This window comes from Balaenoptera physalus (genome assembly GCF_965194825.1).
Source record: "Balaenoptera physalus genome assembly, chromosome: 18".
NCBI lineage: Eukaryota > Metazoa > Chordata > Mammalia > Artiodactyla > Balaenopteridae > Balaenoptera > Balaenoptera physalus.
Genome location: NC_138899.1, coordinates 78029154 through 78045845, shown reverse-complemented (window position 1 = coordinate 78045845; position 16692 = coordinate 78029154). Strand labels below are relative to the sequence as shown.

Here is a 16692-nt window from a genome sequence, read left to right as displayed (position 1 = left end):
GCGGGCTTCAGTAGTTGTGGCACGCGGGCTCAGTAGTTGTGGTGCATGGGCTTATTTGCTCTGTGGCATGTGGGATCTTCCCGGACCAGGGATTGAACTTGTGTCCCCTGCATTGGCAGGTGGATTCTTAACCACTGCGCCGCCAGGGAAGTCCTGGGACCTATGTTTGAAGTCCCAAAAAAATCATTTAAGAAATGGGTAATTCAACAAACATTTGTTTGTTACCTGTTGTGTTCGGTGCAACGGGATTTGACGTTGAGTAAAGCAAGTCCCTAACACCGGGTAGCTCAGGGCCCAGTCATGGAGACAGAAGGACACAGCTGACTGCGTTTCAGACCAGACTTTATCCAAAGAAGCACTATTACAATGGCCTTGATCAGTTAGAAGACCAAGTTACAGATTAAGCCTGTGGTAGACTCAGCGAGCTGCTGTTATAATTGGCTGTTATAGTTCATTTCTTCTGGGGGTGCACAGTGTATTGGGGTTCGTGTCCTCTCTTTACACAGACCCGCATGTGGGTGGTCACTATGCCGGTGTGCCCACCAGCCCAGGACCTGCTGCCCCGGGTTCTTGATGGCTGGCCATCTCTCTCTGCCACTGTCCAGGACTTTAGCAGATGTCCAGAACCATCAGTCATTTTCGTGCTCTGCCTGGAGAGTGGTAGAATGCTGCTGTTTCTTTCTTTTATTCCTCCAGTCCCTTTATGCTTTAGAACAGTTTCAAGTTCAAAGCAAAACTGAAGGAAAGGGACAGAGATTCCCCTATGCCCCTGCCCCTCACATGCATGGCTTCCCCCACTATCAACATCCATCCCCCGCCAGCGCGGTACCTTTGTCACAACCAATGACTCTACACGGACACGTCATAACCACTCAGAACCCATCGTTGACGGTAGGGTGCACTCTTGGTGTTGTATGTTCTATGGGTTGGGACAAATGTACCTCTTGATTTTAACAGTCTTACATGGGTGGTAATGAAGAAGAAAAGCATTATCCTTTCCTGTTATTGACACCAAGAATTAGTGGCTTTTATGTAGTATAGGCTTTAGCTTTGAGAAGGGTCTATGCTATTTGGTAGAAAGAGCTTTGTTTAATTTACCTCCATTCCCACCCAACAAATCCCACTTCGAAATAAAAAAGTAAAGGAATGGAAAAGAGAGAGGCACTAATCTGTGCACTAAGTCCCTGGATGTCAGAGCGTAGACTGGCTACCGCCATCCCCGGGGCTCTCAGGGCTCCTGGCTGTTTGGATTAGGACTGGGGTGAAGGTCGGCAGTGGGCAGGCTGACCCCTTTTTCAGAGTGCAGGTAGTTACAGCTTGGCCTGCTTGTTGGATTGGTAACCAGGTGGCCTTTGTGCCAGGCACCGGTGACTGGTGAAGGGCAGGTGTAATTAAGATCATTCTCTTAAGCACCTTGCTCGTCATTCATTTTCAGCGTTGCATCAGCTCGTGATGCCTGGTCCTGATGGAGCCGCAAGCTTGCTCCAGAACATCAGAGCTCAAGCGCTTCTCGGCTTTCCTCTGGGCTCTGTTTCCGGTACCCACCTGCCCCACAGCAGAGGCCAGGCATGCTGTTTTGAAACAGTAGTGAAATTTACACTGGGGAACAGTAAATGTATGTTAACTTCAAGGAAGGCAGACACTCCTGAGAGGGTCTTGGGGGCCTTAATAAAGCATTTCAAGGAAGCGGAGTATCGAATTCATGCTTTTTGTGCTAAAAACATTAAGGTATTTAAATGTGTTTTTCTGATCCCTGTTGCCTCCTGGGAACAGGAAGATCCAATATCTTTTATTGAAATCCCAGCCTTCCTCGACCGCGCCGTTCTTTTGAGCCTAGTACAGGAAGAAACAGAGTCTATAACCGGTCGACGTCGGTGAATATAAAACTGTGTGTAATTCACAACATACAACCTAGTAAAGTTTTTATAAAATGCGGTTGCCCAGATCTTAATGGATTCGACACCATTTAATGGAGATGTTAGGTTTTCAGAAGCCAGCCTCCTGTCTGAGCGCCCCTTGAATTGCTCTGTTTCCCGGACACATGATAAAATTGTCACGGACGCAAGTACGGATGATAAATTCTGAACCCCCAAGCAGGGTATCCTGATTTCAAAGGGGGCCCTTTCTCAATTGCAGAGTAAGCTGATCTTCAGCAGACGGGGTGTGTCCTCCCTTTACCGAGAGCCCTCTGAAAGCCTGAGCTGCCCCGGCAGCATTTACGGCCGTGGCGCAGGATCAGGTTATAAGGGTTTTTGTTCACTTAATAAGGAGGATCAAGTTCCCTCTCGACTCGCAGCGTTAGATGGTTGGTCTGCACCCCTGAGGCTGGGGAGGACGGGGGAGGGGGGGGGGGCGCCGTCACCAGGCAGGTAGTCGTTGAGGTCAGTGATAAATAGATTGCTTCATCTCAGTTGGTACCATCGTTCCCTTTGAAATTCCTGTTTGTTGAGGAAATTTTTAGAGTTTGGAATCAAGATGTAGAGGCTGTATTAGGATGACTTCAGATGACCAGAAGATCTGGTCTTAAAATTTTTCATCCTTAAACGCCAGGTGATTCATCCCTGTGAAAGTGCACGAGCGAGTTTGTTTTTCAAGGTCCAAACGTAGGAGAATCAGGACTGTATTTTGTGCAGTGCATGTGTGTGTACAGCCCTGAGATATCAGGGACCCCTTCAAACTTTATGTGATTCTTAAATATTAAACATTGAATGAGGTAAATGAACCTTTTAAACAACAGGGATATTATTAGTAGTAAAGGTTAATATATTGTTATAGTGGCAAATTTATATAAATGGTATTTTTTAAAAGCCTCTCAAGGTCTCTTTTGCTTCCACCCTTCTTCCCCCTCCCTTCTTGTTCCCCTTCTCCCCCTCCCCCTTTCTTCCCCTTCCCCTTTCTCCCCCTCCCTCCCCCTTCCTCCTTCTTCTCCTCCCCCTTTTTGATAGAGCTTGAAGATGAACTCAACTTCTGCTTTTGAAAGTTGAGTTGTACCTAAAGAGTCTTTTCTGGAGTGTGGAATCATTTACCCTTAATATTTTTGAAAAATGAATAGTTAGACCATGTTGAAAATCATCTTTGCACTTATAGGATGCCATGGAAATTTTAAGCTTTCTGCAGTTTGAATTTAATATATGCCCACATATATGTATTAAGTTCCTAAAATGACCACAGAATTGCTCCACCAGGATATAAAGCAAGATGACAGGGCATCTGCCTGCGTCCTGCCCCACCCGGCGCAGTCAGAATCGTCATATGGCGCCCGTAGTATGCACTCAACCTTCAGTGTGATCAAAGGGAGGCCGCCCTATGGCTGAAACTGGCAAAATACTGGAAATGTTATCAGAACTTGTACATTTCAGCCATACCAAAATAAGTAATGCCATTGGTATATCTGGGCCCTTAGATTCGTTTCTCAGCAAATCCAGTGGCATGTTGGCCTGTATTTCAGTAGGGTTGGCTGAATCACATCAGGGTTCATCGTTATTTCATGCAGATATTTATCACCAATAATGAGATACAGGCCATCATTTTATTCAATCAGCAAGTTCAGTGCTTACTCTACTAACCACTGAGTTGAATAGTTACTAACAGGGCAAAGGTACTGAGGTATTCGAGATTGCGATAGTGTGATTTCAGACTTAAATCCTTGTGCAAAGAGCAAATACACGGTGAGGTGCTTAAATAGAAAGACTTTGGAGGATTTGTGCCACCCGGCATCCCCAAGACCATCTGTAAAGACTGGGTAAGCCGGTGTCTGCTACGCCTTCAAAGTGCTTATGCAAGATGATACTCGGGGACTCACTGTTGGCTTATAATAGTCAAAGCATCATGATTGAGAGAGGCCGGGGAAAGAGAGCAGGCTTACGTGCTGGCCTTTCCCAGGAGAGCCCAATGCCAGAGAGCGTTGCCAGCCATATGTCATTAAGAGCTGTCGCAAAAAGCCTGTAATAAGCTTATAATGTTTCCAAGAATATTAGTAGAAAACAGAATCAAGACCATTTGCTTGTTTGGTCAGGAAGTTTGCACACAGTGTCCGTTCCTAGACCACGGGAAAAGTGGGATGTTTTTATCTGCTTCCGAGGGTGGTAAGTTTAGATCTTATAGAGGCATCTGGTCATTTTTGGAATGCTTTCCATTCACCATGTTTCTAAGTCTGTTACTTAACATGGAAGTTAACATATTTTTGTGTGAGTAGAACTATATTTTTTTCCTCTTGTTCATAGTTAACGGTTAGAGATGTAATTAGTCTTAGAATCATGATTGTGGTAGTTAGTTCCCATTGATTGAAAGTCCACTGTATGAATCATGGATTAGCAGTGAGGTTGGGGTGAGGGGCGGGCAGGATGTGAAGGAAGGAAAGGTAAATCTAAGAGATGAACAAACACACCCCACAGAATGGATGTGGCCAATTATACTGAAAATATAGGGTTTATAGAAATAAATACACCTGTTAGAAAATTTGGGGATCAGTCCTTAAAACATTGGTGCCCCCCCCATGTGGTCTGTCATCCTTTCTGCTCTTTTATGAGGCAGACAATGAGGTTAGAGAAGGAATAGTAACTTTAGTCCTATGGCATTTTGTAGGAAACCCCACCTTTTATATTACCAATCAGATGTGGTTTTGAAATTTTTTTTTAACTTTTATATTGGAGTATAGTTGATTTACAATGTTGTGTTAGTTTCAGGTGTACAGCAAAGTGATTCACATACATACATCTATTCTTTTTCGGATTCTTTTCCCATTTAGGTTATTACAGAGTACTGAGCAGAGTTCCCTGTACTATACAGTATGTCCTTGTTGATTATATTAGTGTGTATATGTTAATACCAAACTCCTGATTTATCCCTCCCCCCTACCTTCCCCCTTTGGTAACCATAAGTTTGTTCTCTAAGTCTGTGAGTCTGTTTCTGTTTTGCACATAAGTTCATACGTATCATTTTTTTAAGATTCCACATATACGTGATGTCATATGACATTTGTCTTTCTTTGTCTGATTTCTTTCACCTAATATGATCATCTCTAGGTATATCCAAGTTGCTGAAAATGTCATTATTTCACTCGATTTCAGATGTGGTCTTGAAATTTTTAAGGATCGAGAGAAACCCCAAAGGATTGGAGGGTCTCCATAGCACTTAGTCTTCAGAGGAAATGCTGGGGTAGGACAGAACCCTTCACTGCTGAAGCCGCCGCGGCTAGAAACCCTCATCCCTGAAAGAACCCTCGGGTGGGCTGCCACTTTCTCAAAGCCTTCACCTCGTGGATGGCATTTTTCTCTGCAAGTTTTCATGCTGCGTTTTAGAGTATGTTCTGCACTAGCCCCCATTTGTGAGGCTGCCTCTTGGTCAGGCACTGTATTCTTTACTTGTAAGTTTTTATGATGAGGGAGCACTTCAGTCTCCTCTAGAACTGTTGAGTGATTGAGTTTAAATTTCACTTCTTTGTACCCACAAAAAAGCCAGCCCACAGGCTCCAGTTGGGTTCCACTAGACACGCCCCCATCCTCCTGCTACCCGTCTCCCCTGAGTCCCACCTTTGCTGCTGGGCTCCGGGGCCCATCCCAAGCTGCCTTTTGGAGCTTCAGGCTATGGTGAAATGCACTGCAAACTGGGACACGTGGTTAAGTGTGACAGCCTTACACATCTTGGGTCAGAGCACAGATGTAGGACATTCGAGAAGAGGGTAACTGTCCAAGAAGCCTGGACCACTGGCCCTACGTAAGTGCACCAAATATATCTAGAGACAGAACACAAGGGTCAGAGGGATGTTAGTAAGGCAGCCATGGAAACATTTATTAAGCAGGTGTATGATCGTTCAGTTATTTTTAGATTTTAGACTCCTATGTTAGGTGTTTGTATATTACAAACTCTATATGATATTAAATTTTTTTAAACTATATGAAATTTTTAAGGTGCTACAATTCTTAAAACATTCAGGATAACTGACTGCTTATAAGAAATGAGGTGTAATGCTTTTTTCAGTGGTTTTTTAATCAAAGAAAATCTCTTTCATGGGATAGTATCTTTAAGTTAATGGAAAAATAGAAACTTTCACAAATGAAATCATATATGTTGGTTTCTGCATCATTAAAAAAAAAAAACCCAGGAAGTCTTGTATACCTTATTTTGGTTAGTATTTTTCCATCTCACCCGCATATGTGAGGCACTCGGACAGGAAGCTATTTTAAAGGAAATTCCAACCCAAATCTGTACTTACTCGTTTGGGTTTAAAAGCAAAGAACCACCTACATATGTCAAGCTTGAAAGAAAAGAGGATGAAATTCACTGTTTCTGCTAATTAATTTTGTTATTCTATGAAAATGTTACATGACTCTTGTGCTATGGAAATATAAACTTAGCTAACTAAAATGCTGAGCAAGAGAGAACTTGTTATCCTGTCCAGAACGGCGCTGGCTGCTTCAGTGTGGTCTGCGGACAGCAGCATCCGGGTCACCAGGAACTTGTCAAAATGCGCATTCCTGGGTCCCACCCCAGACTTCCCGAATCAGAATCTGTACTTTTACAAGCTTTCTAGGTGGTTCTGATGGTCACTTAAATATTGAGACTCAGCGATCTCAGGCAGTGGTCTTCAGACGTCCATTTCAGTCATGAGTACTGTCCACATGGAATAAAGAGGTTTGGAAGTCGACTTAGTGGACGTGTGTAGTGCGTCTGGTTGATTGGTAAGTGCTGCGGCCCTGGTCGAAGTTCTCTTGGGTGCCCCTGGGTGGAGAGCCTTATAACACCCCTGGTTCATCGGAGCTCCGTTTACAAATCAGTCATGGAGATCTAGCCCCTTTTTGACAAATGGGGCAGCTGAGCTCTGAGAAGGGAAGGGATTTGGTTAAGCTTGATTTTGCAAATATCAAAATGTAGAAACTCTGGTGATATTGCAAATCCGAAGTTTAAAAACTCACTCTGAGACCAGGGCTTTTGTAGATCAAATAAATTAGTGCATGGATACTAATCTTATAAAAGTTACCAAAGGTTTTACTTAACGGTTATATTTGAAATAACTTTTAAAAGTGAGTTTTAAAATTTCAGGAATATGTGTCTCATAAAATGAAGGACTCCAGGATACTGAATATTTTTAAATCAAAAGGAAAATTTGTTTTGTATTTTAAAATCCGTTGTGTTCGCCAAAAAAAGTGGGTAGAATACCTCTCCAGTTGATGAAGATCTTTTTTTAAAATAATTAATTAATTAATTTATTTATTTATTTTTGGCTGTGTTGGGTCTTCGTTTCTGTGCAAGGGCTTTCTCTAGTTGCGGCAAGCGGGGGCCACTCTTCATCGCGGTGCGCGGGCCTCTCACTATCGTGGCCTCTCTTGTTGCGGAGCACAGGCTCCGGACGTGCAGGCTCAGTAGTTGTGGCTCACGGGCCTAGTTGCTCCGCGGCATGTGGGATCTTCGCAGACCAGGGCTCGAACCCGTGTCCCCTGCATTGGCAGGCAGATTCTCAACCACTGCGCCACCAGGGAAGCCCGATTGAAGATCTTTGAGTTGATACTTTTATTCATAATGCACCAAAATAGGTTATACAAGTGACCCAGCACCTAGCTTGCTCAGATATGGTCTGGAATTCTTATTATATGGGTTGAATGTATTATATGCTGGGACTACTTACTTCAGTGTGGCTTGTGATTCCAGGTCACAAATGAAGATTTAAAGAGAGCTCTTAGTGCTTCCTGGTAACTTGGTCTACTAAAATACTACGTATGGCTTCAACGTAGTGAAGCCTATTCAGTTCTGTAAAAATTAGCTGTTTGACATCTGTTTTGAACCCCTCGTGTGTGTTAGAATTATGTTTTCTCAAGGCATTACAGCTGAGGGCGTAATAAATCGTGGATGAGAACTTCATGCTTCCAAAACGCTGGGATATGACTTGGTTTATATACCCCAGTCAGGGTTTCTCTTTACTCTTTGCTTTTTGGGAAAAGGCAGCTTTTGGATTTGCATTGATTTTACTTTAAGCCATCAGAATTAGAACTTCACTGGACCTACCTGAGATACGGATCTCAGAGAGGCAAGCGCAGTGAGCGTGTTGGACTTGCTACTGTCTCACGTTGGTTGGCTTACTGCTAACACCTCAAAAAGAAAAGCGACAGCTGCAACCTCGGATTTTCTCAGCACCTTCCCTGGTCCACCACCTCGGCCCTTCAACCTCCCAAAACACCATATTCACATGGCTGGGCGTCTGCCCCTGGGCTCCCTTCTCTCCAGACCACACCTGGTCACCTTGCTTGGTCGCCTGGGTGGCACATAGGATCTCAAGGAGCTGCAGCCTCAGCCCCGTCCAGTGCTGTTGAAAGGTCTGTTCACGCTCCCTTGTGACGTCTTCGTGGAAGCAGAAGAAGAGATCAAGATGGAATGATGGCACTGGTAGGGGAAGTTCTGTTGGGTTGGCCAAAAAGTTCGTTCGGTTAAGGAATCCGTTGTTCAGTAAAGTTGGTGAAAGTGAAAAATGTCTTCTATTTTTACTTAAAACTGAATGAACTTTTTGGCCAACCCAGTACTTCAAGGAGCGGATAGTTGTCCTTGAAGAGTGACTGATGTCATCACGGAGAGACATGATGAACGCAGAGATCCCCGGAGTCCCTGCGTTCACTGTACCCTGGTGTCTTCCTCGTTGCTTTGTAAAGCCCCTAGGCCAGAAGAAAACGGAACAGTTTCTAACTATTGGGTAGGTAAAGCCAAACAGTTGAAGAAGGATTCTGTCCTAACCACTGAGCAGACGTTTGAAACAAGAATGCACAGAAATGCAGAGAGATCATACTTAATTTCTTTCATCCTTAAGCGACCGTAACCATTTCCGATGGAAAGGGGGGGGGGGCACCTGTAGGGCACTGTTCAGCTTCTCAAACCTTGACCTGAGAGTGGATGCTGCCCCCCTCACTTCCTGTTCCACAGTGACCTTTCCTGGGGCATTTGCTTTGTATCCCGGCAGCCATGAACACTCAGCTTCGCAAAGATAGATCGTAAAGAGGGATGTAGTGTGAGCTAGTGCTGAAACTGTGAGCTCTTTCCAGCTGGTGTTTTGTACCGCCTGACAGATGCTGTGCTTCCCTTGGACACTGGTAATTACCCCTTCGGTACCCCAGGGCGCACACACACGGTCTGGGAATCATGGGTCAGATGGCGTGCACTTCTCAGGTGTGTCCGTTTATTTTTTCCAATAACTGAGATTTTTGGGTGAGGTAGGAGACAACATTTGTTTCACACCTGCTAGTTAACATATGGCTTCACATAAATACATCACAACCATGAGGCGCGGGTGGTTATCATTTTTCCCCATTTCATTGATGCAAGACAAGGGCTCGTAGAATGATTTCCCTGTTTAAATCATTAGTAGGGGGCCCAGGAAAAGGTCATGCCCAGCCATTTAAATTTGAATCCTCCGCTGTTTTCTCTGTACCACGTTTGATCTCTGCTTCTATCGAGTTCAACGATGGGACAATAAATCACATTTGTGTAGCAAATGAGAATTACTGGCTGCGTCTGCCAATTAGAAATTTAATGAGAAAGAGAGATGTAGAGATGAGCCCTTGGATCCAGGTAGCAGTCGCATGCACTTGGAGGGGACAGACAGAGCTTACACCCCTGTATGTTAAAATTGTTTAATTGCTTTCACGTAGTGGACTAGAAGCTCAGGGATAAACAGTGAAAGCTTCCAGTAATTTCCTTTCAGGCTACATTAAAGTAGGTCTGTCATCTGCTACCAGGGGGATGGTGGTCTGTTCTGTTCTGCTCTCAGCTGTCTAGAAGACCCTCCTTGGAAGCTCTTTTTAAGTTCTGCAGCTTGCCTGTTAAATGACGGATGGAGGACCCGACGGAGCCAACAGAAACCGGGCTTTAGGAGGAAAGAGGTGATCGGTGTCGTCATACTTCAGCCTTGTTAGTATCTGGAAGAGGAGTTACGTTTGTTCTGCTCTAACCCGAAGGACACGATTAGGACTTTTAACTATGCTTATCAACAACAAAAAAGCAGTAATAATTTTCAGTGTTTGCAACTTCCCCAAGGAGGCAGTAAATTCCAACCCATCACTGAAAATACCTGTGGAAATGATGCAAGAGAGAGTAGGTCACACGACATGGTTCCTACAGCCCTTTTGACACTTAGATTCTGTTTTTCCAACTTGCTCGTCCTCATTTCTTTGTAACTGAGCAAAGGCTTCCAGAATACCTGTCTGCGAGTTCAGCTTGCTGTCTCACCAAACGCATTTCCTTCCAGGGTTGGTAAAATTGAAGTTTTCTGTTGGAAACAGGTATTTCTGTGGGTTGGAGGCCATATGAAAATGCTACTGAGAGAGTCTTTGGGGGTCCCTTCTAACTTGTAAGTGCAGTCCACACATAGGTGCGGAGGTCTCTCTCCGGGAAGCTCAGAATGGTCTTTTGCTGTGTGTGTGTGTGTGTGTGTGTGTGTGTGTGTGTGTGTGTGTGTGTGTGTGTGTGTGTGTGTGTGTGTGTGTGTGTTTGAGTGATTTAGGGATTTACCTGTAAATTTCACAGATCAAATATCAGCTTACCAATTTAAAATGTAGAATAGGTCAGTCCTGATGTACTAGTGGTTTTATCATGTTGTTTTATCATCTGGTCTTATACTCTGAACAAACACTTCCTCATAATTAACGTTGCTGTGCTTTGGACGCCGTAGATTTACACTGACTCTTCTTCCCAGGGGGGCTTATGGAAAATAGCCCAGCTTCGTTGATTCTCTGTGGAAACAACCCCTCTTAGGTACTGGCTACCTTACCTTCTCCTTTGGGGCCGTGCTTGTGCGCAGTTCAGTTTTTATAGACCTGCTGCCCTGGGGCTCCTCTTCTTTGACCCTCTGCCTTGACTGCCCTTCAAACGCTGCCTCTATCTCTGGGGTAGGGATGGAGGAGTCTTTCTTCTTTCCTCTCACACAGTAGTCCTCTTTCTGCACTTCTCAAGCCCTGCCAATTTTCGTTCCCTTCTCTGAAAGCAGGTTTTATAGAAAATTCCCTTGCCAGCCCTGGGTTATGTATGGTGGACGGCAAAGCCAAACTGGGGTCTGTGCTAGTTTTCTGATTTATCGGGAAGACATATCCTAAGACCTCTGTAACCAGCTTAGCTGCCTTGCTCATTCGGGAGGGCACACGTGCCCAGGAGGAGTTTGCATGTACGGCTCCCGCTGAGCGGCGTGATTACCAACGGGCCGTGCTTTAAGTTAGTTTGAGTTGTGTATTTCATCTGTGAAGTTGGCAAATACTTGAAAGCCACAAGCTACTGTTTTCTGAAAGCTTCTTTGCACATGAGCCTAAAACGTCTGTATTGAATTTGGAAATTGTCCAATAACTGCCCTTTTAATGCAGCGAAATGTAGATTACAGCTGTTTCCTCTGGAAAGATGCATGGAGTCATAACTCCTCTCTCTTCTCCTCCAGAGTGTCGCCTCTGCAGAAGTCGGAGATAGTGGAGGTGGTGAAGAAGCGGGTGAAGGCCATCACCCTGGCCATCGGGGACGGTGCCAACGACGTCGGGATGATCCAGACGGCCCACGTGGGTGTGGGCATCAGTGGCAACGAGGGCATGCAGGCCACCAACAACTCGGATTACGCCATCGCACAGGTCAGTGGTGCGGTCGACCCGCCGTCCCGTCTTGTCGACAGGGTCCGCTGGGCATGAAGGCCTGGCTGGCGCTTGACCTTCAGTCCAGCCCTAGACCTCTGCCACCCCTTTGGAAGCCGCGTGGAGGAGAAACCACCAGTGTATTTGGGTTTCTCTGTTGCCTCGATCTTGTGCAGTTACGAGGCCCTGTCCTGCGGTTTGGGTTTCCTTTCCAGCTGTGGGGCAGGCTGGGCTTTCTGTTGTCCAGGTGAGATGTCATTCCTGATAGATGGGTCTCAGTGATTTTATAATAATAATCTCTTTCCCTCAACTCTGCATCTCCTGCATGTCCCGTGCCCAAGGATGGCTGTGCTCATAGCATCCGTTCTCTGCAATTCCTATCCTGATCTCCCCTCTTCCAGAAGGTGCTGGAACCCTCTCTCATCAGCTGTTTAAGGTCAGGGGGAGTCAGGGATTCACAGCCGCCGCCCTCCGGGGCTGTGTCCAGGGCTGTCCAGGACCACTGCTGTCAGGCGAAGTGCCCGGAGCATGAGCTCTGGGTTTGGGCGGCAGTTGCCCTGCGGTCAGCAGCACAAAGCCTCTGGCAGTTCGGCCACATCCAGCCCGTTCCTCTCTGGACCGTACGTTTCAGCAGAGGCTCCTGACATCCTTAGTACTTCCTGTCCTGGCAGCCTGAGGCTGAAAGAAATGTCCACTCCACAGTGACAGCCCAGAAGTGAAGGAAAATAGCCGACCTCCTGATCCCTGGGGTGCATATCTAGACCGTTGATGCTGCTCGACCGTCAGGAAAATCTAGACATCGCGGAGAGCACAGACTGTTTCCTCCTGTCTCTGGGTCACAGTGTGCTGGGATTCAATGCCTGCTCGTTGGCTAGAGTTCCCTCGTATCCCTCCACTGTTCAGTCTTTTGAAGAATGTGTTAACCTAATCATGCGAACACAGTAAGAATGGTTGTTTCCTCCTTCAAGCTGAAATATGGGGCTGCATCTGAAACGTGGAGGAGCTTGCTGCAAGCTGGTCCTCTGCGGCTTTGGGAGCTCCACCTCCCGGAGGGGGGCCGTGCCTTAGATCCCATCTCCAATTCCCTCCCAGCTGGTGGTTGTACAAACACAGGGAAGAACTGCAGGATCCTCATGGCTCCGAAAAGGGCATGAAATCAGCCTTGTTCCTTTGTTGCTTTCAAGTAAATCCTCAAGATGATCGCTGAAGTCGGTAGGAAGAATGAATTCCGATTTTACAGGTGGGGAAACTAGGGCTCCTTCACAATAGGTGACCTGCCATGGGTCTCAGCCCCCAGGGTCAGAGAACAGCGGGCCTGCACGTGACCTTGGGGGACCAGCCCCGCACACCTGCCCAGTTACTTCCCCGAGTCAACTACTCCAAGGCCTGTGGGACTCACGCTTCCTGCAGTCTGTCAGCAACTGTAGATGTTATACACCCCAGCATTATTAAATACTTGAGTTATAGCATCATCTGGCTGGCAGGGATCTTTAGAGATTTCCTAGGAGCTCCAGGCAAATATTTGTCTGTCTTTTTCTTTCAAATGTCTAGGGAAGGGAGATTCCATGACGTGCTTTATTGAAACTGTACTAATAGGATGTGGGATCTGGAGCAATTGGTCTCTTCAGATTATTAAAGGCCAATCAAAATTAAAAGCAAATCAAAATCAAGGAAGGGCCGAGAGAGGAGCAGGACTTTGTAACTCTAGTTAGGGGTTTTCTTGCCCGTCCAGCATAAGTCATCTCTGCCAGAGGAGCTGACGGGTGGCCCCATAGGGCTGCCATCCCTCCTGCCCGCCGTCCTGTTCACTCTTAGGCAGAGATCCCATTATTCTGGGGCTGCGTTCTCCTTGCCCTACACCCTCTCCACCCGACAGTATGCTTCCTCTGCCTTAATTACTAGGTAGGAAATGCCACAATTTGCTGAATTCCTTTAGCTGAAGTTAATAAAATAATCAATGTCTTTGGTTGAAGTTAACGCCTTGCCCTTGATCTGTTTATTTTCACGTGGACGAATACATTTTTGATTGGGTTTTCGAGAACGTGCCCTGGAGAGTCGTTCCGGAAGGGAAGAAGTTAGCTCAAAGGCTTGTCCTTGGGAAAATGATGAAGTCGGCAAAGCTCTGGTTCTATTTCTTCCCCACTGGCCCGTGCTTCTGTCCGCAGGAGCGGCCCTGGGACTGATGGCCGGCCCCTGTCTTGCTGCTTTGCTGTGCGTGGGCTGCCCGTGTAGTGTCGAGTCTCCAGCCCTCGGCTGCCTGCTCTCCTCGGGAGAGAGTCATTTGTGCCCCCTGCCTTCTTAATGTTTTTTGAGAGACCTCATGAAAACAGCATTTCGATTTAGGATCTATTTTTTTTTTTTTTTCTGAAAAGAAATCACTGTAGCGCCAAGCCAGCGCCTTCTGGATGATTCCAGCAGATGTTCTCTGTCCCCATTGAAGGCTGAACACCAGGGGGTCCAGGTCAAATGCAAACTTCCTTTTTATTTGTTTCGCTAGTTATTTTATGATTCCCCGTTCCCCTCTGGAATCCTTGATGAGCCTTTATGGAGAGTTTTATTTTTCCATATGTACCTACTCCTCCCATTTTGGGGTCTCATTCAGCTTTTCGAGCAGCACGTAGATGAGACATCTGCCTTCCCCGATCTGCAGGAACTCGCCGAGATGCGATTCACGTGGGATTGAGCCCCTGTTCTTAGTGCTAATGCAAACTATTGCATGCCTTCCTCTTGAAAAAGTATTTTTAAAAAGATACTGTATTTTCAGGCAGCCTTTCTTTTCTACAGATAGTTCAGTATAATCTCAAAAGTCATCTGGAACGAATACGAAGTTTACAATAGCAACAGGATTTCTAGTATCTGTGGATGTTCTCGCTCTGACCTGGTTATCTCTCCTGGGAAAGTAAACAGAGTTTGAGTTTGTGGACTGCCCTACGACTCAGAACAGGAGTTAAGGTTTTAGTTCAAGGCAGCCAAGGAGGGATTCAGCACCAGGCGAGGCCAATTGAATATACTGTGAATTTAAGCAGGGCTGCACCCACAGACGGTGCATACACGCCAGAGCACGCCCAGGCTACAACCCCGAAAAACAACCCATTTCCCTCCCTCCGGCTCCTTGTTCACACTTTTTGGGGACCTTTGTGAAAGAGGACACAAAGAGCAAAGCCAGGCTAAGGGGAGGGGAGGCTGAGGAGATATGATTGGAGTGGTGACCCCCTGTCACAAGGAGGATTGAAGTATTTTATTGGAATATTGCTGAATATTTCAGACTGTGAGAGCTAAGCTGTTACGTCACTCTCAACTTAGGAGCAGCTGCCTGTTGGTGTTTGTTTGGATGGATGACTGCATCGCACTCCAGCGAGAGGGGCTGTGTACTTGTCGGAGGCCACAAAAAGGGGAAGGACATGGGTACAGAAGTGGAGGGCAGAGTGTGTGTCTGCGTCTGTGAGTCTCACTGTCTTTAACCTGCAGGCTGGCAGCGGAAACAGGTCGCGCATATATGTGCATCCCTTCTTTTTACAAGGGTACTGGTGCACGAGTGTCCCTGTCCCTTGTTCCTGTTGTCATCATAAAACCTGTGATTCAATAGAAGCATCTGATTCCCACTGCTCTTTTCTTCCAGTTCTGATTGGTCACCTTCTTTTAATAATTAAGATCCTAAAAAAGAAGTTGCATAAATAGATTATTCACAAGAATAGCCATTCGAAGTCCAGCTGTGTGTTCGGGGAAAATAAAAGTTCTGTAGATTTAAGAGGAGACTTTAGGGGCTTCCCTGGTGGCGCAGTGGTTGAGAATCTGCCTGCCAATGCAGGGGACACGGGTTCGAGCCCTGGTCTGGGAAGATCCCACATGCCGCAGAGTAACTGGGCCCGTGAGCCACAACTACTGAGCCTGCGCGTCTGGAGCCTGTGCTCCGCAACAAGAGAGGCCGTGATAATGAGAGGTCCGCACACTGCGATGAAGAGTGGCGCCCACTTGCCGCAACTAGAGAAAGCCCTTGCACAGAAACGAAGACCCAACACAGCCATAAATAAATAAATAAATAAATAAATAAATAAGTGAGTGAGTGAGTGAGTGAGTGAGTGAGTGAGTGAGTGAGTGAGTGAGTGAGTGAGTGAGTGAGTGAGTAAGTAAGTAAGTAAGTAAGTAAGTAAGTAAGTAAGTAAGTAAGTAAGTAAGTAAGTAAGTAAGTAAGTAAGAAATTCCTAAAAAAAAAAAAAGAGGAGACTTTAGTCATTCTCACCTGGCCTGAAAGCTCTGCCTTTAGAGGGAATGATGTTCCTGGGTTACCTGCAGAATCTGAGCCCCACTCCCTACCGGTCTTCTCCTCCAGAGGACATTCTGTGATTCTCCTTCCCAAGTGATGGGCTCTCCTGGACCCTTTTTCTTTCCTTTTTCAGTTTTCCTACTTGGAGAAGCTCCTGCTGGTTCACGGCGCCTGGAGTTACAACCGGGTGACCAAGTGTATCCTGTACTGTTTCTACAAGAACGTGGTCCTCTACATCATCGAGGTGAGCAAGGGCTGCTTCTTCCTTGAAGAGGACAGCCTTTAGGTAATTAGGTCATTTCAAGGAAGGATTTTGTTCAGGGAAAAGTACAAAGATACTCCTCTGATGTATCGAGACCTGTGACACACACAGCCTCTTTGAAACCAGGGACACCTTCCAGGTCCAGGTTCTCGGGATCAAAAGCCAGGAGTCCTGGGATGCCTTCTCCACACTGCACGCCCTCCTCCCTCTCCCCAACGGAAAGACGGACAGGGGAAGGCCCTCCTCTGCGTGTCCCTCCTGCTGTCACTCATACCCTCCTCCTCCAGGTGGCCAGAGCTTGGGCAGCAGACGGTGGCCTCTTTCTTGGTGGGCACGGAGACATTCCTAGGCAACGCATCTGTTTTTATCTTTACTCGAATGAAAGGGTTTCTGGCTGGATGTCTCATGGAATCTGCCGGTTTCCTGAGCTTTCATTTATTGCTTCTGGGATATTTGGATGCTGCCACTTCAGCAGGGAGGATGTGGGATTGAGTGGGAGGAAGCCAGGAATGTAATTAAAAATCTCTCAATGAACTCATTGAGTTGTCAGCCTGTTTTTCAAGATGCTGATGCAGTTG

The 16692-nt window shown here is 46.2% G+C and overlaps 1 protein-coding gene and 1 long non-coding RNA gene across 4 annotated transcripts in view; one reads left to right on the top strand and one right to left on the bottom strand.

The window, feature by feature from the left end:
- Positions 1-16692, top strand: part of LOC309647806 (phospholipid-transporting ATPase IB) — a 546353-nt gene that overhangs the window by 326612 nt on the left and 203049 nt on the right. For all 3 annotated transcript variants that reach the window (XM_082435527.1, XM_082435526.1, XM_082435525.1), the window contains exons 26-27: positions 11405-11588; positions 15986-16096. In XM_082435527.1, coding sequence (XP_082291653.1) covers positions 11405-11588; positions 15986-16096 — 295 coding nt within the window. The remainder of the gene's footprint in view (positions 1-11404; positions 11589-15985; positions 16097-16692) is intronic.
- LOC309647915 overlaps positions 1-16692 on the bottom strand; it is a 256908-nt gene that overhangs the window by 184573 nt on the left and 55643 nt on the right. The gene's annotated exons all lie outside the window — the stretch shown is intronic.